The sequence below is a fragment of the Telmatherina bonti genome, assembly GCF_933228915.1.
Source record: "Telmatherina bonti genome assembly, chromosome: 4".
Taxonomy (NCBI): Eukaryota; Metazoa; Chordata; class Actinopteri; order Atheriniformes; family Telmatherinidae; genus Telmatherina; species Telmatherina bonti.
Window position 1 is genome coordinate 23,761,131 of NC_136622.1, and position 27,824 is coordinate 23,788,954.

General features: G+C 40.2%; 1 protein-coding gene across 1 annotated transcript in view; it reads right to left on the minus strand.

The window, feature by feature from the left end:
- nav1a (neuron navigator 1a) overlaps positions 1–27,824 on the minus strand; it is a gene marked incomplete at its 5' end in the record, with an annotated part of 73,460 nt that overhangs the window by 37,838 nt on the left and 7,798 nt on the right. Inside the window, 3 exon segments of the mRNA XM_079238703.1 lie at positions 9,829–10,170; positions 11,453–11,555; positions 25,158–25,982. Of these exon segments, the coding sequence (XP_079094829.1) occupies positions 9,829–10,170; positions 11,453–11,555; positions 25,158–25,982 (1,270 nt within the window).

Consider the following 27,824-nt stretch of genomic DNA (forward strand, 5'->3'; position numbering starts at 1 on the left):
TAATGTGACTTCCGCTTATTCAAATTTGGGCCATATTCTAAGAGTATTTAGACAGATTGCTGCCCAATTTCTATTCTATTCTATTCTATTCTATTCTATTCTATTCTACAGTCATTTAGCAGACGCTTTTATCCAAAGCGACTTACATATGAGTGAGAACAACACAAGCACAAAATTAAACAGTAGAGGACATCGTAGGAAGATGCTAGTGGACTGTCCACTTTGCCCAACAAAAAAAAGCAGACATTCAGAAACTGAACTGGCACATCAATTAGCCATCATGTCAGTGGGGAAAGAGACTGAACATGTAAATTTATGTCACTTAAGGTTTTTAAAACTCCTGCAAACATTTTAATAGCACATATTGTAAAGTTCCATGCCACCTGTTTGGTCATGTGATGAGGAAGTCAGCACCGTAGCTTAATCTCTGTAAGTACACGTCAAGCTGCATGCTTATTCAAGTAGTTTAAGAACAAAAAGACAAGAATTTTAAAGACTGAATGCTTAAAGCTTTAAAGCATCATAGTCATGGCTGAGAATCAAAAGGCCTTTTCAGGCTTGACGAACTTTGTCTTAGTTCTTATAACCATTGGAGGACATGTTTGTGTGTGTGTCGGCACTACAGGAACAAAGTTTGTAGTTCTTTGGACTCTGCTGGGTCATCATTAATTCCTAGTTTAAAGTAGGCTTTTCTACGAGAGTGCAAGAGTTTGGAGAGGTATTCTAGTGGTTAGCTGAGGGATACTCCATGTTCAATTAAAAGAACTAATTTGGCTTTTGTTTGACAAGTGCATTAAAAAAAAACAGCCTACAGAAAACAATGTGTTGTGGAACTTTTCAGAGACTTGACTTCAAAAACATCTTTTCTCCCATGACAGTGAAAAGAAAATGTCATAATTTTCAAAAAAAGTTTAAACTCCATTTTGGAGGATCTGCAGCCAGTTTAGCCTTTGTCTCCTAATGGGAATATGTTCACCACTGGGAGAATTGGTACATACTTGAAAGGATGAGATTAAGAGATGGTGTAATAGGGAGAACAGGAAGGGAGGATAATGGTGAGGGGGGTTTGAAAAAAGTGTGTGACTAATGTCAAAACAACTCCAAAGAATAACACGGCGGGAGTCGAAGGGAGGGAAGTGGGGTTCATTCTTATGCGCATTACAAACCCCCAACCCACCCCACTGTTAAACTTCCAAGCCCTGGGTTTAGTGTGAATATTGTATATATGAATGTGAGTGTGCATAGTGTAGATTTGAAGCAGCTTTTCCTCAAAGCTTCCAGAAGCTTGTCCTTAACCACAGAGTTTCATTTACCCCCTGCAGATAAACTCAGTATGGTCCCTAAAGGCATTACAGATGAGGGAGGGTACAGCAAGGTTAGAAAGAGTGTATATATGTGTGTGTGGGATTGCCTTTTACTGTGGGAACAGATAGTTTAGGAAATAAAACCAATCATTTCTAGAATAACCTTCCCTAATGATAAAGAAATTAGTCATTTTCCCCTGAAAATGTTTTTATGGCAAAAAAATGAATAAAACGAAACTGCAAAGAAAAATCTGTGTTTAATAGTGTTTGACACTTATAATGTGAAACCCAACTCAAATTAATGGATTTTTTTCTAAGTTTCACTGCATAAAAAGCAATTGTAAATAAAAAATTTTAAAAAAGGTTGCAGAAACAACCCTGCTCAAAACGTGCTTCTTTGTGTTACCAACAGTTGGGTGCAAACTAGAAATAGCTCAAACCCGCCATGGTGATAGCGTGCACATATTATTAGAAATGAACAGCAATAAATTAAAATAACCCTTAGCATGGTGCGATGCGTTGCTAACATGTAGCCGTAAGTGAAATGATACATAAAGTAGCTGTTAGATTGAAGATATATTTGCTTTGAGTTACAAGCTTGCATCATTCTCACCGATACCTCCATTATTTTGTGCATGTTTGAGAACAGCTGGTTAGACTTGTTCGACAATGTCAGCTCTTTTTTGCAGCAGACCTTTTACACACTTGCACCTAAAAGTGAAAAACAAGCTCCTCATTTAAAGTAGGGGGGATGTTTTCCATGAGCATTTTTTACTATATTGCTTAAAATCACCTTCAAACCCAGATTGTGGCCAATTAATTAAATGCTCTAACACAAAAATAAAAGTATTTAGGACTGAAAAAAACACCATCCAGTCACTTTAACCAGCTCTTTCTGTACCATTTGATGATGATATGTCTATCAAACTCAACCTCCATTTATCTCCCCCACGCCCCCCCTCCCCCCCACCTCTCAGGAACATACTGTTTTTGTGCTTTGGAGGTGTTGCTTCGAGGGGAAGTCTGAAGAAAGGAATTTTGACTATTAAACTGTGTATTTTCAAAATGTAGCTTGCTGGAACTGTTTTTCCAGGATCTCCTACCTTGCCTTTAAGCAGCCACTGTTCCTACTAATCATACAGGTCGAGTAGAGTCGGCTCAGCTCTGCATTGTTACTCACATCAAGCTGACATAACGCCATCAGCTGAGTGGTAGGTTCTCTAATATTTGCAGAAGCACACATGAGATGGACCTATTTTCCCCTCTGTACCTTTATTGCAACCTCAGAGGTATATCAGCGGCAAATAAAATAAAGTTTGGGTCTTTATTTTCATGCCACAACTTAAGACTAATGTGTGAAAACAGCGTAGGATTCACAGGCAGCATAAAGTGAAAGAGTTTTAGAAAGTGAGATAATAATTCTACTGAGACCTCTCCTGCAGAGGTGATGCTTGAAAAACTTCCCAGTGAAGTCTATAAACTACTTAGAAAAATTACAAAAATTTGAGCTGCGCAAACCAGATCCCAGTAAGTTCTACTAAAGTGAGTTTGATGGGGATCAATCGGTTATACGGAACTTCTCTGTTGTTTTTCAACTTCAACCTGAAACCTTCCTGTGGAGTTTTAAAAACAAAGGTTTATTGACCAAATGATGTCAAGTCTACATGGTTCACATTTACGCTTGTTAGTATAGTGTCATGTTCATCACCAGCTGTTGTTTTCAGGTCATGTGCCTCCTTTCCTTTCCTCTATAGGTCAAGTGTGATTCTATCATAGGTAAAGAAAATAAAGGGATTTTAAAACACTTCCAGGAAAAGCAGGATTCGCCTTTTTCCTTTAACGGAAATGGGGTGAGATTTGTTGTTGACCAAAAGCCCTGACATCTTGACCTCTGTAAATTAAGAAACTGAAGCCACTCACGTACTCTGTTCCTGTCCTTTGCATGTATTGTTTACATGGTAACACATCCTTCTGAACTACGTGGGGGTCCTGCACATGAACACAATTACACACACACATACCATGATCCCCCTAAAAAGCTCTGTGCCCTTGCAGAAGTCCCTGAGTTTTCTTGTGCCTTTCTGAACCCTGCCATAAGAGGAAGCGAGGATTAGGAGGGATTTTGCCATAGCGTCTCCATGGGGATTTACCAAGCCTCAACCAGTGGAATGAGCATGGGGTACCCGGGCGACAATAGCTGTTACATTGGTTTGGGGCAGTCCTCAGGAGGAGAGCACAAATTTGTTGGAAATGGAAAACAGGGACATCAGAAGTCAAATAAGAACACAAAATAATCTTCAAATCTTTCTTGCCTAAAGATTGATGTGAGAAAAACCGAAGGATGAAAGTGTCATTCCCAAGCTCCAATCCAGAACATGTATTATGGACAAACTAAATAAAATCATGAGGGATGATGGGAGTAAAGGTTAAGCTGGTTATTAATACCAGTTTAATTGACTAATATTGCATTATGTGCAAGAAAGCCATACGTACAGAGATAATCTAAACACTTTTAGTGGTGAAAGTTACTGAAATCAAGCTGCATGGTGGTGTAGTGGTTAGCACAGCACAGCAAGAAGGTTGCTGGTTTGATCCTCAGCCAGGGCAGGGTTTGGACAGTGGCCTTTCTGTGTGGCGTTTGCATGTTCTCCCCGTGTATGCATGGGTACTCCAGCTTCCTCCCATCATCCAAAGACAATCATGTTAGGTTGATTGGTTACTCTAAAAAAATGCTCAAAGAGCTTCAGAACAAACCCAGGAGAATAAAATTGCTACATAAGAAAAGTGTTCTCAGTGAAAGAGGAGGTCTTTGGATATTTGCAGGACAGCAAATCCTTTTATAGCCCCATATGGTTCTCTTTGTTAAATCGTTTACTCTTTGTGTATTTGTGTGCGCATGATTCGATGTGTATTTGATTACAAGAGGGTGTGTGTCTGGGCTGCCATAACAGACAAACAGATTAATTATATTGTTGTTTGTCCTGCTGCTGCCACTGTAGTAGGTTGTCATATTTAGGAAAAAAAAGTAGCGAGACAGATAAATAGCACATTTAAATCCAAATGAAGCTTCTATATGAACTATTTCTGCTGTCATCATTGAAGTGTAATATTCATGCTTTGTCAGCTCAAATTCAGACTTAACAGATTTCAGATTTCACAAAGGATAAAGTGATAAAGTGAGCAAATCTCCATATGACTGGTTACATGCACTCATGTGTTAATGGTGAGAGGTTTAATATAAACGGTGCTTTTGTGTGTCTGTATGTGTGTTCTCCATGGGTGTTCTCTGCAGTGTTTGGCTCGCACGTGCTGGAACAAAGGATGAGTGCGCTGCTCCATTCAGTCAAGTTCCCCTCATAACGACAGAAAAAGTAATTGATTACACGCCACACTGAGCAGACAGAGCCAAAGGAGCTCCACACAGAGGCAGAAAGGCCCAGAGAGGAGCAGGTATACAACACATACCCCATCATCACTCTCCTGAACTACTTTACAATCTGCTGCTCATCAACTTTTCATGCAAACCAAACCATATCAGGTGCCCAATGCTCTACAGATGGTGTTAAAATAAAATATCATGTGAAAAGAAACTGTAAAAGTACATTATTTTAGAAACTATTTTCTCTTTGTTTTTATATTACTTTAATGTGCTCAGTTACAGTCCTGTACGTTTGCATTTTAGCTACTGAATTACAAATCACACTTTACTCTGTGATACAGTTTGAAATGGCAACCTGAAGAATGTTCTTTTTCACACTCCTGTGGTAGAACATGGAAAATCCGTCTTAACACTCCCTCGAGTTGAGTAACACACAGTGATGTCAACAAACTATAAATCAAGTCTGTGTTCATTATTTTCCTTTTCAGGAGTCATTCATTATTGCAAAGCAGAAAAAAAGTATCGTGAGAAAACTTTTGGAAATCCAGTATGGTAGAAATTAACATAATGAAGAAACAACTTTTAAAAAATTGACAGCAATTCTTTTAAGTTTTCATATGGTTCATGTGAATAAACTTACTGCCAACTGTCACAGTGTGAGAGGCGTCTTCGTGAAATCTGACTAAAGGAATCTGACGACTGTCACCTATAACCTTTTTAAATTATATGACACAAGGCAAATTCAAGGGAACACATAGGCATTTAATTAACTGTGTATTATATTGCACTTGCAGTGTGTATTTCAGCGCTTCATCCACCATGCTTCATAAAGGCCCACTTTGATCACACACCGTGTTATAACAACATTCAGCGTGGGGGGAGCGAGCGGTGCTGCTAATTTAGGGAGGGGGTGTGTAACATGACTAAAGTATGAGTCACAGAGGGAAGACCTGGGAAGAGAGAAGACTATGTGTCCAGTGAGGACCACATCTGAAGGTGCTCTCTTGTGAGCGAGAGAACCAGTACCTTGTGTAAAAACATTCATTAAACTCAAGTGTAAGATTGATATTGTTCCCTATGTTTGTGTTTGTCCTGTTGTTGGCCAGTAGGTGGGGTTAGAGGGCTGGAAGATTGATGTTGACCTTACGAAAAAAATTACTATTACACACATAACACACATACACACACAGGAGTACTCGATATAACACCTACCTAAAAGTACTTGACCACTGAGCCAATCATCAGATAAGACCCCCTCTAAAACTATCGTAAGACCAAACATTAAGTCATGAGGCCAAAGCTAACTACCGGTGACATCTTAACCGATTCCAGGCATTATTTATTATCAAAACACATTACTTCTCTATAAAAACATGCTCATTTCTTGTTTCACTTCCATGTACAGTGTAGGAATGACATACACACACACTCACTAAAAACAGCTCAGTTTTGTTTTTCTACAAAGCACATGGCACCAAATCATAGCACTTAAAGTGGTAGACACTGAAATGCTTCAGGGAGCTGTGCGCATGTGTGTGTGTTTGTCCTGCTTTGCAACAAATGTTTTCAGAATTCAGGCAATAAGTGCAGTGAACCAGCATGTCTTGCAGCGTTACTATGGCAACTGTCCATTTACGAATGTTTGGATGTTGAGGATAGGTGCTCTTCCATCCAGAAGCTGAAGCGTCTGCGGCCGGCGGGGCAGAAAACGAGCCACACGCTCACGTAATTGTCGCCATGAGTGTATGTGTATGTTGAGTCCATTATCGCCACTCAAACGATAGCAATCAGTGACGTCTGTCACAATCGTTTGCCGTTCAGCCATCTCCTGTGTTTAAACTCGATTGCTTCCCTCGTGGGGGTGGTGGTGATGGTGGTGGGGGGTAACCCTACACAAAAAGCTTCTACGCAGTCTTTGAACAAAATATCTTTGCTGATTACGTATGTTTAAACATTTCTAGAGATAATAAAAAAATTTCCGATAAAGCAGAGAACTTCAATCATTCTTTGTCTTGTTAACACTTCATTAGAGCCTTGAATGCATTGCCTGCTTGTTTCTGATATGATATGTATTTTCAAAAATGTGGAGACTGTAACTTATATGTGTCAAATTGCAATATCAGTGTTTAAGATGGAATTTCTGCTATCTAATTATTACTACTGATCATATAACTGTAAAACAAAAGCTCAAAACAATTTGAATTCTTCAAAATGAATAGACCATATTGTGATGAGATGTAAAACTGTATCAAATCCACCTGAACCCATTCAGTACAACTCTAAAACCTGAATTAGACCACACCTTAATGCTGTTTAACTGCACACACTCCTAGGAAATAACTTCCTCAGAGTTTCTCCTCCAACTATTTCTTTCTAAGAATGACGTGTGTGAGAGTGAAAGTGCGTGTGTGTCTGTATGTGTCTGTGTGTGTGGGTGTTTGTGTGTGAGAGTGTTGGGGCGAGAAGGGGGGTGCACTGTGAGGACGCTGGATCCAGATGGAGTTCAAACTCATCTGACAAGCAGAGGCCCCAGCTAGAAAAGAACAGGAAATAGATAACCGACACAAGGGATCATGACTCAGAATTTGTGTGAGTATTTTAGGTCAGATTGCACTCAGGTCAGGATACAGTCACGGTAAGATCACCTTCATATGTGAGCGAGTCATGCCTAAATTCAAGTGACTCATAGTGAGTAAACAGTCAAATCCTACAAATACACATATGGAAGCTGGACTTAGGAACTATTTCCAATTTAATTCTATTTCCTGTAACAGAACAAAGAAATCTGAGGAATAAAACCCAAACAAAGTGTCTGTGATGCATAATATCTAAATGGGGGGAAATCCCATGTATTATATATGTAGGGATGGAATATAGTTGTGCACTGTGACCCCTGTTTGACATTAGCATTGCCTGTATGAATAATGGAATAGGATGTGTAATAAATGATGCGATAAGAGAGAAATATGGAGAGGTGGGGGATGTGGGGTGGGGGTAACAGGGTGGAGACAGCCTGCTTACAGTCAGAGGCTGGAGGAAGCAGCAGCATGAAGCAGCTACAGCACAGGTCTGCCCTCTAGTGGCGATGGACAAAACAAGTCATGTGGTTTAAGCTGCAGAATGGTTGTTGATTCCTAACCAGTTTATTGTATCATATGAGAAATGACTCACTCAAAAATAAAGTTTTCTTCATTAACTGAGATTTGGAATTAAGTGAATAAAATGGTTAATTGAAAATTAAATAACTTTTGGAGATTTAAACGGAGGATATGCTGTTTGATTTGCCATGTTTATGAGAAAAATAAGTAAATAAATAAATAGCCTTGAGCCTTTATGGGCTGTACAATATATCTTTTGGCATTGTGTAGACTAAGACCAACCTCATTTACTTGAAATATGCATCTTAAGTCTTGCACTGTAAATAATAAACTTTATATAATATTTATGACTGGTTCACACTTTACTATATATGTCTGTTGTGTGTTTATTTGCATGTTATTGTTTTATCTTGTTCTTGCTTTATCTGGCATGTTTTAGATTATGTTATTTAGTACTGAAGTTCTTAACCTGCACTGTTCCAAACAAACAAATAAATAAATAAATAAATGAGAATAAATCAATAAAGATGAAAAAATAAATGTTTTTTTTTTGTTGTTTCCTGGCTAGTGAGTCTATTTAACCATAATTTTCCAGTTTCTCAGCCTTACCTTTTAGTCTGTGAACAAATATCGTCTTTTGTTTTGTTTAATCTTACAAAGTGTAATATAAACCTGCATAACCGCTCATTTTGCTTACAACCTGAAACACAGTAACACTACGAGCATTCAAACTGTGCTTCAATTGATTTTTTTTGGTCACTGGGGGTCCATTTTTAAGGTAACCATGGAGATGTCAAACTGTGGCCATTGCAAGGCTTTTTTTAAAAAATTATTTTAGCTTGAATACAAACACAGCTAGAATCATGGTTCCAATGAGGTAATGTGTTTTTCTTCACTATGCTCAGAGTTGGTCAGTAAAATATGATGCGCTGTCGTCTGCTGGCTTGAAATTGTGTCATCACTGCCTATTCTTATGCAGCTGCTCCAGGTTCCCTAACACTAACCAAGACAGTCTATTTTACTTGGTTTTACTCATTCTTTGACAGGCCTTAAAGTTCAGTTCCTCCGTTGTGTGCTTTGAATCTAGTATTTTCCTTGAATAGTCACAAGATGTCACAAAGCAGTGATGAACAAAACAAAGAAATATTTTAACCATGAAAAACAGCTAACCTCGTGCACATTATTATTCTTATGACCTGTTCATGTGATTCAGCTGCCACAGAGCAAACAACTTAAGTTCACTTAAGCATAATTTCCAAAGGTTTTACCTCAATACCACATACAGACATCGACTAACACAAAAGGGATTATTTTTCGCAAGTGACGAAATACCATCTTCTTAAAAGATGCTGAGCGTTAGCTGCCACAGAAAAATGGAAATAAATACAAAGCTTTAGTTCCTGGTTACAACCATAACACAACACAACACAGCCAAGTAGCTGATGATCAAATAACTCATGTTTTGTTTTCTGACATGATCTCAACTATTAATCCTATTTTAAATGCATGACTACGTTATAACAAAAATCGATTTGACCTTGAGCCAACTCAGACTGATCTCTCACTGACTGCAGATTAAGTTACTGATTTTTCAAAGACATCTGCATTGTAGTTCTGCCAGCAGGTTCTAGTGAGCCAACATTGCAAGGGGTCCTCCTCATGAAAGCCTCTTGGCAACACCAGCAGGATTGGAGCTCAATGACGGGGTGATCTCTGCAAGGAGGCTCAATAATTGTGACATCACTCCCCTGCTCTGCCAAAAGGCAGCTTTCTGCAGAACCAGCTGCACAAGGGGAGTTACAGCTGACAATGTCAGGCAGATACCATGAGGGGAGTTTGTGATATATAGTAGACTGGTAAATGACCAATACAGCTCTGACTTCAGCTGTGGGAATGTTGATAGGTTGAGGGATTTAACATCACAAGAAATAGTGAGACACGCCTGTCCTGTTGTCAACACACTGCTGTGTGTTAAGTTATAAAATATTTATGATCAGGTTCATGAAGCAAAACATGTGATTTTCAATTAAAAATATAAATAACTTACCCATTCCCTAGATCATCAATATCATCATCATCATCATCATCCTCCTCCTCCTCATCATCATTTGGGCTTTTCCCTCCAAGGTCACTGTCACTGAGGTAATCTCCCTTCAATAAGGATGGATCAGAGTCAACCAGGTCTTCGATGAGGCGGATGTGTGACGGGTGGCTGATCCGGAGGGGAACATCTGACGGTGCGTTGCCTGTGGATGGAGCATCCCCAGCCTGCAGACGGGGGCTAGCTTGACCCTGGCGCCATGACAGCGGTGAGGAGCGATTCGAGAAGCTGGAAATTGAGAAGGCAGCAGCTTCATCGCTGTCGTAGCACATGTTTCCCTCGACACAGCTACGGAGGGAGAAATATTTACTTATCAGTGTTCTGCAGACAATCAATTTTCACAGTACAGCCCCCCTTAAAAAGCGCTCTGTGATTATATGGGATATATGTGTGTATTTATATGGGGTATGTGTGTATGCATGTTTGAAGCATGCCTTTAAATATACTGCAGAAAAAATGCCTTTATGGTGATGCACAGTGACTTTGAAACAACATGGTTTGCTGTATAACAAACATAAGCATCACATGCATTTACTGTTCTGAGGCAGTGCAGCACATTACTACTTAGAGCCTGGTCTGAGAATGATGAGCATTAGCATATTAAAAGTTACAAGCTCTCAAACAGTGTGACAGCACACACATTTGCCTTCTGCATTAGAATTAATCTGGTCTGCAGGATACAGAATCATCCTCACAAAACCACCAATAAATACACTCCTAAATGAAATGCTTCACTGGTAACATAAAACAGGCAACGAGGAAGTGAAGAGAGATAAAGAGAGAAGATGCTACTAATCTTCATACAATGCATTTTAATAGGCATTCAGTCACATTGATACTACAATTAGGTAGACTTCTGTAATCTATTTGTTTGATTTGTGCAAATCACAGGATTTATGACATCCTGTTTGTATTTGAGACTTTCACAGTCAGATTGTATGCCTCAAAGCAAAATATGCCTTTAGTGACTCAAGGTTATTATAGTACAATAAAAGAACGAATGGCAAAGGAAATGTATTCCAGCAGGGAACCATCTGCTGAGTTGCTCTTCGTGTGAAGCACTACCACTGAAGGACAGAAACAGGATACATCACAGGGGGACGTGTAGATGGCCAGACAAAAAGGGAAGCTCTCAAGGACAAAAATTTGAAGACATGAGGAACCAAAACCAGTCCAGGAAGCGGAGGAAGAGGACACATAAACATGCTTTTGTAAAATCAATCAGAACATCATGGCTTGTTGTTTTGTTAGTTTAGCTAACAGCTAATCCTGCAGCAGTTTTGTATTAACCATGCAAAAAAAAAAAAAAGAGCAGAGCAGGTGGAGAGTGACTGACTAACAGCTACTGGTCTTACAAGGATGTTGATATTGATCAGAGCTCCCGCAGGCAGTTAACCACCACACCCAACACTCTGTTTGCAGTGTCAATAAGAGTCACGTTGACTGCTGCTCATTTTTCTGTAGTGTGTAGGGGGTTGTTGTGTTTGGAATTGTGTTCTTTCTTTTTCTTCTTTTATTTTCAATCCATGAATCTTGCATGTGTGTGTTTGTCTGTGTATGAGTAGCTGACCTGTGACTAAGCTGAACCCCTCTCAAGCTTGTCATGGTTTCTTCCAAGTTCTGTCGAAGATCCAGAACGTTTTGCACGGTTCTTTTCCTTTGGGACTCTGGGTCTGCAAAAGTGCACAGAGAGACAAAAAAATTAAAAAGACAAAAAAAAAAAAGACTGTTATTTTGCACAATTAAAAAAAACACAAAAGTAAATGTTTACCCATTTTTAAAAAATATGCATGTATAGTTGAACAAGAGTGTGTAACAGAACACAAGCAAACACAAAGCATTGTATGACGATCAGGGAAGTTATCTCTGCTGCTTCTGCTAAAAGGTGACCTAATGTTAAATCCCTGCACATCATGGCCAAAATCTAGGATTAATGATAATAACAAAGTCAAAAAAATAAATCTTAAGTAGGGAAACAAAATGATGGAGGTAAAAATTTACTTATAAAAGACAATGTAATCATAGTGAAAGCACAGGTATTATTCCAGATGAAAGCAAAGCTAAACAAATTAAATATAAAGCTGATACACAACAACAGACATGGGTTTATGTGAGGCAAATTCTCCATCAGTATTCAATCAATACATCACCAACCAGGGTACCTTTCTATTTGCCAGGATGGATCGACTCTATTTTTATCCAAATGCAACCACCCTCCGTTCCTGTGGCCGCTCATTGCACTGTTCCCCTTTGCCTCTTGTTTGCTCAGTGGGAGATCAAACCAAAAGTTGATTTCACGTAAACCCACTAAGAGACACACTGGCATCTGTGTCACCCCGTCCAAAAAAACTGCAATCTGCTCAGATTGAGCCATGCAGATTCACGCTGAGCCATGCAGACGCACAACTGTTTCATGTGTGTGTGATGTCTTCACACTGCTCTCACATCATATTACTGCATTTAGTTTGTAGTTTTAAGTAAAAATAATACTGCTACCAAGTTTGTTCTCCATACAAACCATTAAAAACAAATATGTATAAACACATTTAAATAACTGCTTTTAAGGATACCAAGGCTGCATCATATATCCTTCACTAATCCTCTCCTAAACTCTCTGGACTGCATTTATTTTTTATAAGGAAGCAGTAAAAGAAGTGTTGGAGTGGTCAGATATGGGGCATGCTGTTCACCCCTGAGGTTGAGTTTGATTGACCATTAACACAGCCCAGCTGATTCCCAAATAAGCACAGCAAGTTTTAACATAATCACGGTACTTTCAGACTTCATCATTTTTCTAATAGACATGGTTTATTTTCATCAGTCTTATGACATTCAAGACTTATTTTGTGACTATAGGATTTGCTTGTCTATGTGAGAAATTTATAGTAAACATAGTAGTTGTTTAAACGAATCACACTTACTCAACCAAACCTTTTTCATCCCTACCAACACCCCTATAAAGAAGCCCAGATGGCTAGTGAGGAGGTGAAGAGGGAGAGGTCATCCTAATGAGCAAGGAAGGCAAATTATGAACTGCCAGAGGTGTCAATCTCAACAACAGCTGCAGACCAAACACAGCCACATTTGTCTATGAAAGGTTTTCCACATTCAATTGGATATAGACACCACTGGCAGACACTTAATCTAAGCCCAACTCATAAAACTGGATTGATTTTTGCCAAAAAGAAAGGGCACAATAAAATTGATTAGGCAGCCCTGGGGACATGCAGCAATATGATGAAGTCATCGTGATGCAAACAAATACACACACAGGCGCATTGTAAACAATGTGTGAAAAGAAATGGTAGAACAAAAATAGAATTTCTTTGTTCATTGTGACGTTGGTATATGAGGTGATGTCTGTCATTTTGGAAAAATCAAGTTAAAAAATACCATTTTTTTCTGAACTAAACTGGTAACATTTGGTAACGTGGTCATATAATGGTTCAACAGGAACAAAGAACCCTTAATACACGCAAACACAAAGTCTAATACACACATGCATGCTTTAATTGGGTGATTTTAATTACCTTAAACGGGAGCTTTATTTAACAATAGCATCAAATTGATTAGATACGGTCTGCGCTAATGTGTGTAAGCCTGTATGTGAGTGTGTCTGGGAAAGACTTCCTGTCCCGCCTCTGCCCTGGCCCTGGTGGGCCCAGCTGGCATGAGGGGGGGGTTGCGGTTGAGGGAATTAGGGATGCAAATATCCCCGTCAGGTCTGGCAGCTCCCCTGGGGCGCAGATGAATTACATTGATCTGGTTTAAACAAAGTGTGTCTCTGTGTGTGTTTGAGTATTTGTGTGTATTAGATGGGACGATACCTCCACATGTCTCTTTTGGAATCACACATGAACACACTCCAGCACTGAGGAGGCTATGAAACTAGCCGAAGCGCCTCTCATAATGGCCCACTCAGTTTCTTGGAACAAGAGTCAGCATGTTGGAGTAAGTGTTGTTTTAAGAGCATGCATATTCTGCATCCACAGGGATGTTGTTTTATCCTAATGGGAGTCTGTACCAGACAGAACAGACTAAACTGATACAGCAACTGATTTCAATGAGTCTGAAGAAAAAGGGCATTATGCATGTAAAGAAAGAAATACAGCAACCATTTTCTTTGGAAAAATTCTGCCTGCATCCTAACAAGAGTCCAGATGGCTGCTTAACTTAAATGTCAAATGGATACATAAAGACACTGTCTGGCTCTGTTGCTGCATGGTCAGGTCAAAAAACCTATTAAAAAGTCCTGCTGGCTTTGGAATTGAAGCAATGTGAAGAAGCTTGCTTTGAAATGATAAGAACAGTAAAGCCAGATGCTTCCTACTGCTCCAGAATATAGTTGTTTATTTATTGGAGATGCAGGTACTATTGTTAGCTTTTTCAAAAAAAAGTTTTTCTTTCATCAGCGACAGAGCTGCAAGCTGTATTATACACCTCAGCCTGGACACATACCCACCTAGTGTCATTCTGTGTTTTGGGTTTTATTCTCAGTCACTCTTCCAGGTGACCCAGCTGAGGCTGATCAGTCCACAAACTGTATCCAGGTAGTAAGTGCGCCACTCATCCCACCTCTTTACCGGGAGGCTCCAAAAAGCCATTTCAGCTGCTTTCAAGATGTTTTTGTGGCTCATTGTGTTTGCTGCCCACAAATTCTTATGAGTCTCAGGGACTGTGCTAATGATCAGCCTGTTAAGCCCCTGCAGTTTACTTTAACAGGTTAACAATGGGCGTTCCACCCATACTTTCAACACTTTGCTACCATAGGTATGTATCTGGCCTCTCTCTCTCTTGCCCCTTATCCACTTTGTCCTCCCAGGGGACAGTTAGTTCCAGCACTTGCTTGGTTGCCTCAGACATCAGGAGCATGTCAAGCCAAGTGTGTTTGATGTAATCTTGTCTGGGAACTTCAGCTGTCTTCCTAAGTTGACCAGGAACTGCCAGTATTGTGCTGTTGAGAAAAGCCCTAGCTTGGCATTTGGTCATTTGGAAGCTTCTCTCCACCACAAACAACATAAATGGATCACTTTGTAGAATGTTGTGACTTGTTGGAGTTGATGTAAGTACAGATGTTATCTGCTACTGCCCACAGAGCTTGTTGATGGTACTACTGGTACCACTCAAGGCCGAAGAACAGCAGTTTGAAATGTTCTCCATAAATCCCTTTTTCTGGCATCCCTAACAGAGTTGACAGGCAGGTAAGTCTGTCAGGCCCCAGGTAAATAGATTTTGAGGACTTGGGAGAGATCACATACTGGACCAGGAACTTTAAGTGGAGTAGGTCCAATTCTATGATTTGTCAAGAGCCATATACTCTCACTTGGTCCATATACTCCTGCTTGCTCATGCCCATCATGTTGCCAGCGTCAGTTTAGTCTCAATAAACGGAACTTCTCTGGCTCTAGCCACCTTGAACTCCTCCACTAGACTGCTTAATGGGAGCTTCAGCTAGTATTGCACTCATTGCAGGGCAATGCTGCTGAGAGTCTGTGATACACCCAGCAACATGTGCAGGAAGTGGTTTATCCTAAGTTTGAACGTCACCACAGAGAAAATTAGAACTTCATATAGCAGAAGAGGCCAGAGCAGTCAGTGCATGATTTTGTGTATGTCCTGATCTGTCCACATCAGAAAGCTAAGAGCTAAGAAAGTCCTGCTGGTCAACTGGTGAGATGGTACCCTTCAGACTGCCAATAAAGTGCTTCCTAAACTCTTAATTAGCTTCTCAGACACGGTGGGATTCTTTGCTTCCCTTAGAGAAAAGCATAAATGATGTCATGCCTTTTTTGAGGACAAGCAACCTGGTTTTGGAAGGCTTGAAGGTCATTCTCGCAAAAACAATATCACTTGCACCTGAACACTGAAGTCATGGTCACTATAAAGACTTTCATGTGAGCCCTAATTGAAGGCGGTTGGGTGCCAGATCTGGACAAGAGGCTTCTGCATTCTTATTCAGCTGATTTTACAAGCATTGTTATGGATAATGCAAACAGGGATTCTGAAATTGTACAGCCAAGGAGGATTTTATTCTCAAGATGGTGCCATGCTGATGCTGATGGACATCCCCAGGGTGCTTATGGGTCTGAAACTTACTGCCCACTCCAGCCTTAGCTGTTGCTTTAAGGGCTTCCACATCTTAATAAAATTGGTGCTACTCTGACTCTTTGTTGGCAGCAGTTTACAATGTAATGTTCTCATGGCCTACTTAGGGAAAGTACTTGTGGTGCTTGGTGGTTCTGGGCAATGTGCTATGACTCTGAACCTGACTCCTCTGTCTCAACAGGTGATGCAACAAGTTTGTGCTTGCACCGCTTGCATTCTTAAATAGTGGATTTTTATACCTCTTTGCAAACCTTTTTGCACCTGCCGACAGTGCTGATAGTTATTGATCCATTAGCTTTGGGGTTGTTTCCAAAGTATCCATCTGACTATTTTGCTATATTGTGCTCGGGGACCCCCAGGGGTATTTCTCTGTAGGGCTCTTCATAACAAGTGTGAATGACTTCAAATATATTCCAATGTCTGAATAAGTGTGCATCTCAGCAGAAAACGGAACAAAATTCATGAAAAATAACCATTGCTGGTATAAATTCTGGTTTTGGTCTTAAGGTTATGATTGTTGCTGGTGAGAATAACAGTGATAGAGTGAAGTGTTAAGAATGCTGCATGAAGCAGCTTGAACACAGAGTATGGGAAAATAAGAGGGAGAAACTGCTGTTCACTTGGTTTCATTTGGGCTTACTTGACTCTCTCCTCCATTAGAAACAGACAAAATCCCCAAAGATACAGTAATGGGTTTGTCCTTTCAAGAACAGTGTGCTATTTTGTGTGTACGTGCTTATGCATATGTTTGTGTTGCATTTCAACATCTTTTTTTGTGTATTCCTTGCATACTCATGAATGTGTGCTCTCATCAGAGCAGGATTCTTTTTTTGTGGAATATGAATGAAGGTTTGAGTAATGGCTCCAGTTTCTATTCTTTCCTTCCTTCCCTCCGGAGTTCATCTGTCCCTGTCTTGTCTGCACGCGTGCACATATGTTAGCGTCACCAAAACTGTCTTCAGGCAACAGCAGTCATATTACATGATATATGGCTACTACACTGACTGGTACTACACCTGTACCTTCATGGATGTATGTCTTTCAAAATGATCATAAGGCAATGTAGCTCTTTACTCTATTGCAAACACAATCATTTCAGCATTCATGTCTGGTGACAGGGTGCTAGTAAAATATTTGCATCCTTCGTTACAGCATTTTAACAGAATGATGTTGCTTGGGTGTTGTATTTTGTTTGACAGGACCACCTGGTTCAGTGTTCATGCTTCCTGTCTTCCCTCTTTGTCGGTGGTGAAAATCTACTCAGCCTAGCATCACAAACCTCAGATGACCCAAGACATTTTGCAAAACAGGAAGCATTACCACACACAGCCATTCCTGCACATCTGGACAGGGCGGACAAACACGCAGTCAAACACCAAACTGTACAAACACACACAGGAGTTCATCTGCCTCACTGAGATGTTGCAAAAGGATATTAGAGCACTTAAACATCATATCTAACATAAGATGTAAATGGTTGATGAGCATACAAAAGTACAAGATTGTATCTGGGTAAAACAGAGTTAAGCATGCTATAACTCATGTATTGCTCTTCCCATGTAAGAATGATTAAGTTCATCAATACATATTTATTAGGTGGAGAGGTCATAGTTCTGGTAGCAGCAATTAAATGCATTTAAAATTGGAAAACCTTATGCAGGAAATTGCCTCTGAACACAGATGCAGAGTTAAGACCAATTTTAATGCTATAGATCCTAAATTCTATGTGCAGCAACTAATACACATTGAAAACCTTCAGACTTTAAATCTTCTCAGTTGCGATCGTCTCATTACCTAAGCCTGGCTTTTGGAGTGATGGCACAAACACAAACATACACACATAAACACACTGAGTATATCTCCTTAACTGCAGCTCCATCTTCTTAAAAGTCACAGTGCTATCCGCTTATGGGAGGATAAGATAAAGAGGCTTTAAATGACTTTAGATAACATTACTTTCTCGGAGAAGGAGGTCAAGAGTACATCCATGCAAAACTGAAAAAAGATGCCACTTCTAGCCTAACTATTGAAATTTTCAACTCCAAAGGGGGGTGTTTATTTGTAAAAAGCATCCCCATTAGTTACTACAAGGTAGCAGCTAGTCTTGCTGGGGTGCATCAGAATCGACATTACATAGATTGTTCAAAGTCAATCCAACATATAATTCTCATCAGTCATGGTCCACCACAGACAAAAACCTAAAACCTACTCATGAGCTAATATCAGCACTTAGAGTGACTTTACATTTTACAGCTGATTCAATATAAGGAGAGTAGAGAAAATGGTAATGCATGTGTTCTCTTCTCGTGACTTAAAACACACAAAACACACAAACAGACAAGTGACACCACTTGGTTGGGTTGCAGAGGCACCAGCTTAAGAAGAGATACCAGGCCATTTCCTTCAGGTCATCCAGAGAAAGCCAGAGGAAATTCCCAGGTATATCTTGGTGGGATATACCCAGAACACCCCACCAGGGAGGTGTCCAGGAGGTGTCCAGGAGAAATCCTAACCAGCATAAAGCAATCTATAAAGGTCAATGATATTTCTGTGATGACAGTATTAAAGCAATGCATCAAGATTCAAAAGAAATATGTGGCTGTTTTTTTCTTGGGAAAGCTGCTTTTTCAACAACACACTAATTGCAGTAGAAGAAAAAGGTGTGTTTGCAATCCTAACCTGTCCCAAATACTGAATGTGTGCAGAATATTTTGATGAAATTGTATAAACCTCAACATGCCTACAGGGCTTCAAATACAAAAACTTGATGTATAATTAATAAGTTAAAATAGTCTGAGACAAAACACAAAATGCAGTCTGCAATGAAACAGAAGTAAAGTTATGTATGAATCTCTGAGTTTTATTCGTCTCCATACAGAATATGTCTAAACTGTACTGTTAGATAAATGCGTGTAGAATTTCAAAAAAATAATAACAATACAAAAAAAAGAAAAAAAAAAATCCAACACCAGCATAATGCAAAAAAACAAAATAACAAGCAAACAACAAAAAAAAACCCCACAAAGGATAGCTATCCTGAGGTAGCTATCAGTCTGCAGACTGATATATATATATATACACACACACACACACACACACACACACACATATATATATATATATATATATATATATATATATATATATATATATATATATATATATATATATATATATACACATATATATATATAGTGAGACCAACAGAAGTTGTAATTTTCAATTAACCTGAGATGGTTAGACAACACCAGCTGTTTATCTCAATGGGCTTTACATCTCATGTCTGACTGGCAACATTACTGAGCATCTAATGACTTTAATGCCATGGCTTTAGTGAAGTGGGTAATAATTTATTAATCCTCCAAGGGAAATTATATTGTTGCAGGGAATACTACACTGAAAAGTGGTCATTACAGTGAGACAAAACGGTTCCTCATTTCAGTTTCATAGCCGAAGACTATTGACATATTTTATCAAAAAAGTGGAAGTCCAAGGTGGCATACTACAAATTTCAGTGTAAAAAGGGCATAAAAAGAACATCACTGGCTTGTTGTGCCAGTCTTAGTGTAAGCGCCAGTGTAAGCCATCTAGAAAACATTTATACTCATACTGATTTGTTACAGCAGCCAGAAAATGCACAGAAAATGCTTCAGTAACAATGGACACTTTTATCTGCAAGCTTTCTGAAGAGAAAAACAGAAAGAGAATATAAATAGAAGCATGCTAAGTATTCCACATCACAAGATGGCTGCATAAATCTCCTTCTGTCTGTATCTACGTCTTACTCTCACATGCAATCACATGTGCATTAAAGCCAGAGAGGTGCAAGGAAAGATATGACTATAATGATACTGGATTGATACACAAACAGACCCCTAAATGACATTTTACAAACATGAATAAGATCCCTCAAGGAGAGAAGATGCTGTTGTATTTCTTGACATTTTTTCAGAAATACTGATATGTCAAATAGGTTTCATCCATTAGTAATTTAAAAATAATTTTCACATTTATAACTCACTGCTGGTAAGTTGAGGGTGAGTGTAAGCGCTTCAGTTTTATCAATAAGCACTTTAACCTTTCAGACTTCAGCAGACACATAACACAATGCAACCCTGTCAACTTTCAGCAGAGTTTATTACAAATGGGAAGATGGTAGCAGTGTCATAACTGATTTTTAAGTGAGAAGTAATGTGTGTGTGTATGTGTGTATGTTGTGAGAAAGCTGATGAGACAAAAACACACAGAGTACTAATATGATTTAGGAGGAAGATGGCAGGAAGCAGACTGCACTAATGCAATGGCTCCTACATTAAGTCTTTACAGACTGACCGCAAAGTATTGTAAACACACACACACAAACAATGGGGAAAGCAATGCATAATCATAGATACATTCATATGTATGAACAGCTCTTTTATAATCTACAGTTCAAAAACTCCCGTTGACAAATTTCCTATCATGCTAAAGATGTACTCTGTCCTTCTTCTGAAACACCAGAAATATCCTTCCTGCTGTCTGACTGGTGACAGAACACTTCTGGCCGTCAACTCACATCAGAGTAGAAACAGAGGAAGAGGAAGAGAGAGAGCGAGAGCTCTGGAGGGATGCTTTTTTCTTCACTTTCCTGTTGACTTTTGTCTTTATTTGGCTTGTCACTAACTCCTCGATGGGAGAACGACTGTCCTGAATCCTTCACTCATCAAAGCCTGGGGCGGAACCAGCCATTCTGACCGCACCCGCTTCAACATTAGAGACTGAGCACTGGGATCACAATGGAGGAACTGAGTGTGAAAAAGACTCAGTCATGGAAAAAAAGGATGAATATGGGGGGCGGAGGGTGGACAGGAGAGTGTATCAGTGACTGAATATTGCACACATTTATAGTGCATGTGTAACCATGCTTTGGACTGAGGAAACTGCAGCGCTTTGACGTTATTTCCTGCAGTGCTGTTCAGTTCCTTTGAACAGGCTTGTGCATGGTTACGTGTAGGTGTGCGTGTGTGTGCGTGTGTGTGTGTGTGTGTGTTCTTTTCCAGCCTTTGTTGATTTCTCTGAAAGGTTTATTGTTCCTCACACAGTTGGTGCAGATACAAGAAGATACAAGAAGACACCCCCCCCCCCACACACACACAAACACACACGCACACACATACACACACACACACACACACACACACACACACAAGGGGTCGAACTAAAAGAAGAAACACATTGGTAGTCAAGGCTCCTTTTAATGAGCATCTATGTATCACTGAGTCACACTTTGTTCTCATGGTGAGTTACAGTACATCTGACCACCAGCTCAGCCAAAACCAAGACCACACAGCATCTTCAATCTTCTAACCTACATCCCCAAATACCCAAATCTCCAACCAAACAGATGTCCCAACAGCTTTAATCTTTAATTCATTTTAGTCTTTACTGCTGGCCATTTTTCAGGGTGATAGATCTGCGATTAATGGAATGGGGGGTTGAATCTTCTCATTATCTTAATGCAAAGTTTAATCCGGATGCTTGATTGGTGTCTTAGCTAGGATTTGCCCTAAACTGTGCCTGCCCCATGCTGGGAAAGGCCACTGCTTGAGGGAGCTTACCCTCTTAACACACCTCATTACAGGGGCTAGAAAGAACCAGGAGGGGTCATTAGAGACAAACATCTGAGGTTAAATGCTTTACATTACTATAGCGACCTATTTTACAAGATGAAAGTCATGTTAACTTATTTTACCAGAAGAATTGCACAAGTAGAGTACTGAAAATCCATTTGCAAGTTCAGAGCTGCTGCTCATGGACACGCAGGCCAAGTAATTCTCCAAATCCAATAAATGAAAAGCTTCTCATCACCCCATGGTTAAACATGGATGTCTGCTTACAAAGTAGATCATACAGATACTAATCCTGACCTTGAAATATCCAGGATTGTTTCTTTTTTTTTCTTGCATAAATCGGTGTGTGCAGGAGGAGGGTTATCTCTTGATGGTCTTGAGTTAAACATCTTCAGTGGCATTCTTCATTATCTTTGTCCATTACTGCAGGCTTACCCTAAAAGGACACTGCCGTAATAATATATTGCCCTATGTCACACAATATGACATGCAAAATTTAAGGCACATTCCCTACAGTAAAAGCTGATATGTAGCTTCCATAATATTACCATTACTGTATGTGTGTGTGCAAGCCCAAATTCTGATTAAAAAAAGCTGCTATAAAAAGGGATATAAAAACAAAAAGAAGCGATCTCCAGTCTGTTTTTACAATACATGTAACCAAGAAAAATGTTTCATCTTCTTAAATTCAAGGTAGGAAATGTTTTCCAGAAGCACATTTTACTTTATTGATTAAAACCCTTTTCACACTTTGATTGCAGCCATTAAATGCTCTAACACAAAAATAAAACAATTTAAGTCGCCTGTGGAACAAACAGGGCTGAAAAAACACTATCCATTCATTTGAACTTTCCGTTCTATACTGTTCTAAACAACTGAATGCCAACGTGTCTATGAAACTCAGTTGCCATTGGCTGACATGGCGTCACGGGGAAATCTCAAGAAAAGGATTTGGGCGTTTGAATTGTATATTTTCAAAATCAGCCAAAAAATTCATCTACAAATTGTAAAGCAATTCTTGAATAATATTCCTCAAATTAAATGACAAACTGTATGCTGAATCCAAACTTTACATGTGTGTGTTGTGTGTGTGTGTGTGTGTGTGTGTGTGTGTGTGTGTGTGTGTGTGTGTGTGTGTGTGTGTGTGTGTGAGACCTGTGGATGACTGGAAACCATCCACTGCGCATCTACCATCTATCTTCCTATGACAGAGCGCATAGAGCAGAACCCAATTAGTTGAGCGTCCCATCGGAAATGAGAGGCAGATATGATAGAGGATGAGTCCACAGCTGCATACTGCAGGGCAAGTTACAATTAACCTTTCTGTAACAAATGCATGCAATTTCAAAAGAGAGTATGCATGCACAACTATCCTCCACACCTGCTGTAGTTTCTATGATAGACCCTGTGGCAAGTTGTGGTGGCCTTCAATGATCCACTGCAATGGGTCACTACAATGGCGATGCTTGATCACTTTGGATACGAGGAAGACATTTAAGTTACTGGTTCTTTTCCCACTTTGGGATCCAAGCAGCAAAAGGACAGGAGCTCTCCAACATTTTTCCAGATTTATATTCTTATTATTTATTTTTAACCTGGATCTTTTGGCCATGCGATGGACTGGCAGGGTGTAACCTGCCTCCTGCCTGATGATTGCTGGGATAGGTTCCAGCATCCCCATGACCCTTAATTAGACTAAGCGGTAAGGAAAATGAATGAATGAATGAATGAATGAATGACTGAATGAATGAAGTTTATACATTAACACTTCGAAGACCTGAAAAGTTTAATTTAATTTATTCATTCATTCCTAACTTTTTTCCTAACTGCAGTCCGATTAAGGGTCCAATTCCATTGGAGTAAATTAATTTAATTTACCGGTAATTTAATTCAATTTAATTTTGCCACCATTTTTAAGATTTTAGAAAATATTTTAACTTGTTTAGACAATCAACTGACATGTGGCCTTATTGTCACTTCAGTGTCAGAGACCAATCATCTCATATGCTACAGCGTTGTTCCCTGGTGGCCAGGTTTTTCCTACCGACAATGTTGTTAGTTAAAGAATCTTTAAATGCTCATTAAAGTAAAGACATCGTTTATTTATTTATTAATCCTTCACTTTTGATCATCTTTATTTTTACTGTTTTCCAACCTGGCTGTGTGCAGAAGATGTGGTTGACAACATTACATGGAGAAAAGTCACACACATAAACGCACCACACATACATAAAACAGCATGAAAAGTACAAACACACAGAGGGCTGCACGGGCAAGGTCATCCTCACTGTGATTGCTGCATGGTGCTGGATGGTGAGAAGAGAAAATACGAAAATGCAGAGAATGGAGAAAGATAGAAAGTGATTTGCTGATGGACATTAAGTAATTTCTTTCCATCAAGCCAGATAGAAAGACCTGCTGCACGATTCTCTCCCAGTACTCTGATGGTATCTGTTCCCACCGAGAGGGGTGGATAGAAAGAGAATGAGTAGTGCTACAACGTAGAATCTCAAAGAGAGTGCATGTGTGAATGAATAATGTATGACTGGTTTAAACCCAAGTTTGACCTATTAGTCATAAACTTCGTCATCATTCTCACAATACACCCCCAGTAACTAAATGTTTGGATGCACAATGCGTCCTAGTGCATCCGCTGCAGATGACACAAACATGTTTGTGAGTTTGGCAGAACACTACCTGCCCATGCCACCACCCCATCAGAGTCTCCTCTCTCCTCCCACACGTTGCCCTCAGTAACAGGGGGAGGAGGTGGGGGTGGGGTGGGATGGATAGTGGCCATCTGTCAGTGGCCCTGAGATCAATGGAGGTGTAGAGGAAGAGGAGTGAGGGTGGGGGTGAGAGAGGAGTGGTGCAAGGCTAAATATGTGGCCCACTGTGACCAGAGCCTGGCTCGATGTGCAGCCGTTTTATTTACCGAATGAAAGCCCACTCCCTGCTAGTCCCACTCACACGGCCTTTATTAACGATTGGCTGACTTTGGCATGAGCCAGGAGACATGCAGAAACATTCAGATGTCTCTCTAACGTCTGCATATGTCAATGTTGAAGGCCAAATGTTTTTAGTTTTGCAATATGCTCCCACACCAACATGAAGTGAAGAGAGAAAAGAGGAGTAGTAGAAAAATAACAGCAACAAACGAAGGGCTTATTTGATGGGTTGATTTAAATCTAGCTCACTGTGGCAGTGGGTCACATGAGACTGGGCCAAAACGCTCCACTGCTAGCTAATGAATCAACTACAAAACAATGTCAGCTCCCCTGAAATGCTTAACTCAGCTGCTTTGTGGAACCCCATACTTCTACTAAACATCTGGTACAAATAAATACAGCAAAAATCAAACCAGCACATGTAAATGAAGCATATTGTAAACAAAGATTTGAACCACCTGCCAACATGCTTATATCACTTAAAACCCACAGATAATACGGTTTGCTGCAACAGAGACTGCATTAATTTAAAATTCAGTGTTGGTGCTTCAGCAGGAGCCGAACAGAAAGGTCTGGGTGTGGAGAGGAGAAAAGAGGTAAATTGCAGACTCACCCAGTATTTGGCTGAAGAGGAGCTGTTCCAGGTCTCCCAAAACTGTTACAACTAACTCTGGGTCCACCTTCAGAAAGCCCTTATCATCTTCTCCCTCTGTCCCCTTCTTTTCCTTCTTTTCTTCTGTTGACTGAGATCCAGATTTCCCCTTCTCCCCTGGTTTCTTTCCATTAGTTCCAGTATTCCCAGCTCCATTGGAGTTAGCTTTAGAAGGGTGCTCAGCAGGGTCTGTGTCTGTGCTCTGGCCCGCCTCAGAGGGCTTGCTGATGGGCTTAACCTCAGCATAAGGTCCCCGTGGTTTACCAGGTGCAGGGATTCGACTTGGCTTCCCTATATTTGAAGTCACAGCTGGGGAACAGAATGATTTGGGCTTCCCCTGGAACAGGGACTGTTCTGACTTTGAAAGTGTCCTGGAGAGCAGAGGTCTCCCACCACCTGCTTGACCTGTTTTGGTCTGGCCTGCTTTGTTGGACCCTGTCCCAGGTCGACTTGCATCATCATTCCATTGAGGTGATTGATACAGGTGCATTTTCTTCTCAGCATCAGTGAGCACACACAAGTTGTTAAGTGATCTTTGCTTGCGGAGCCTGGATGGGTTGGGAATTGGAATGGGGATAGATCCAGAGGTTGGCCGGTAGACCTTGAGCTCAGACCCAGAGGGACGTGGAGGGCCCTGGGGAAGACCTGATGGCTTGGCCTGTGTCTTCCTAGAGGCCATGGTCTGAGCTGAAGTATCCTGGCAGGAGACAACTGCAGACCTCAGGTCCAGCTCTCTGGGCTTAGCAGTCAAGCTAATGCTAGCCACATTAGCCTCCAGCATCCCTCCTGCAGAGAGCAAAGAAGCAGCATCAGTGACACATTCACAAATACACACAAAAGCATGCTGAAGGAAATGCAGGGAAGTGAGGGACAAAGAAAGGTGTAAAGACACAAAGACTGTCTGGTTTGCGCCCCCTCTTTACCCCTGGGTCATGACTGAGCCAGACTCCCCACAGTGTAAGACTATGGGTTCACTCCTCTGTTGAAAATGACGTGTGGGTTAGAAGAGTGACAGCCTCACTCACTGCTGATAATACATGGATCTGCAGATCTGCGTCAAGTTCCTAAATCCACTCGCTCACAGCTTGTTTGCAGCGTCCTGAGCAACACAAATAAACAACTGACCAGCGTCTTCCTCACTGTCCCCCCCTTGCTCTTCTCCTGTTCCGTACTCCCTCCTGCTCACGAGACAAGCAGCAGCCGACTGACAGGAGAAACAGTCACAGTAGCAACAGCATCCCCCTCCTCTCTCTCTCTCTCTCTCTCTCCTCCCTCTGCCTCTCTACACTCACTACTTTGCTCACTCTACCCCCACCAGCTCATTCACCCTCCCTATCCTTCTTCCGCCTCTATCCTTCCTTCCCTCTTTCGTTCTTGTTGTCTCTCGCTCCGTTTCGCCTCCCACTGGCTGATTCACCACCCCATCCTCTGTCTCAAACATGCACCACAGATGCCGTGTTATGCTGCTCGCCTGTGAGTGCGAACATAAGGGGTTGATGATAAATTACCAGCATCGTCACTGTTTCGCAATAACAGCTTTCTTTTGAAGCACATCCTCTTCCACTCACCGTCTCACTAAATTGCTCAGCCTATTCAGTTTTGTCAATAAATCAATTTGTTTTTATTTTCTGAGGAGTAACAATAAAGAAATTAACAAAAAAAGAAAGAGAAAGAAAATAATAAGAAAATTCAACATAGTAAAAAGAAATATTTACAGAGTTACAGTATGACTTAAGTAATTGTGGATTAAAATAAGCCATACAATTAAAGACCCTCTCTACAATCCTTCATAATCAAATTAACTAAATTAACTCATCCATTCATCAGATTTGTTTCTGTTTCCATTTGACCACACACCCTTTTAATGAATAAGCTGATTCAAATCATCTGAAAAACAAGACAGGCCTGTCTCTAAATATGCTGCAATTAGTAGCCAGCACACGTCAAATAACCATCCCATAACCCCCACCTGCCTCACATTACCTCGCCACTCATGCTTCTTTTCTCATTTCCTCTCTTCCCGTCTTTCCTGTATGCCCCACCCTCCCCATTTACTTAATACAGATGCGCAGGCCATTAGGCCTACATATTATAGAATCATCACATTTTTAATAAATCCCCCTGTGCAATAATTATAATACATCAGTGATGTAAAACAAGCACACATGTGGGTGTGTGAATGAATTTTAGTGTCTGTATTATTGTCTATCTTTTCCTGCATGTGTATGGGTGTGTGTGTGTGTGTGTGTGTATCTCTCTATGAGAATGTCACATCGATGAGACAGGCCCAAAGAAGTCCGAGCCCCAGTCGAGGGACTTGGTTTGCTCTTAGCTATGTCATTTTATCACTTTGGACATCCCAACTTTTATAAGGAGCAGGGATACCTTCTTCAGTCTTCTTATTATGACTTTGTTTAACAATTAATTATTTCCCCAGTTGGATGTTTTTCAGATACCTTCACATATATTCTTCTTTCTTATATATTTTCTTTCAATTATTTTGTAAACTGAATTATTTTGTAAACTTAAATACACTAATGCATCATAGTTCATGTGCACACAGAACTATTTTACAACAAGGACCACAAGCTATAAAATATTACATAGCATGTTTTGGGTTGGCTATGC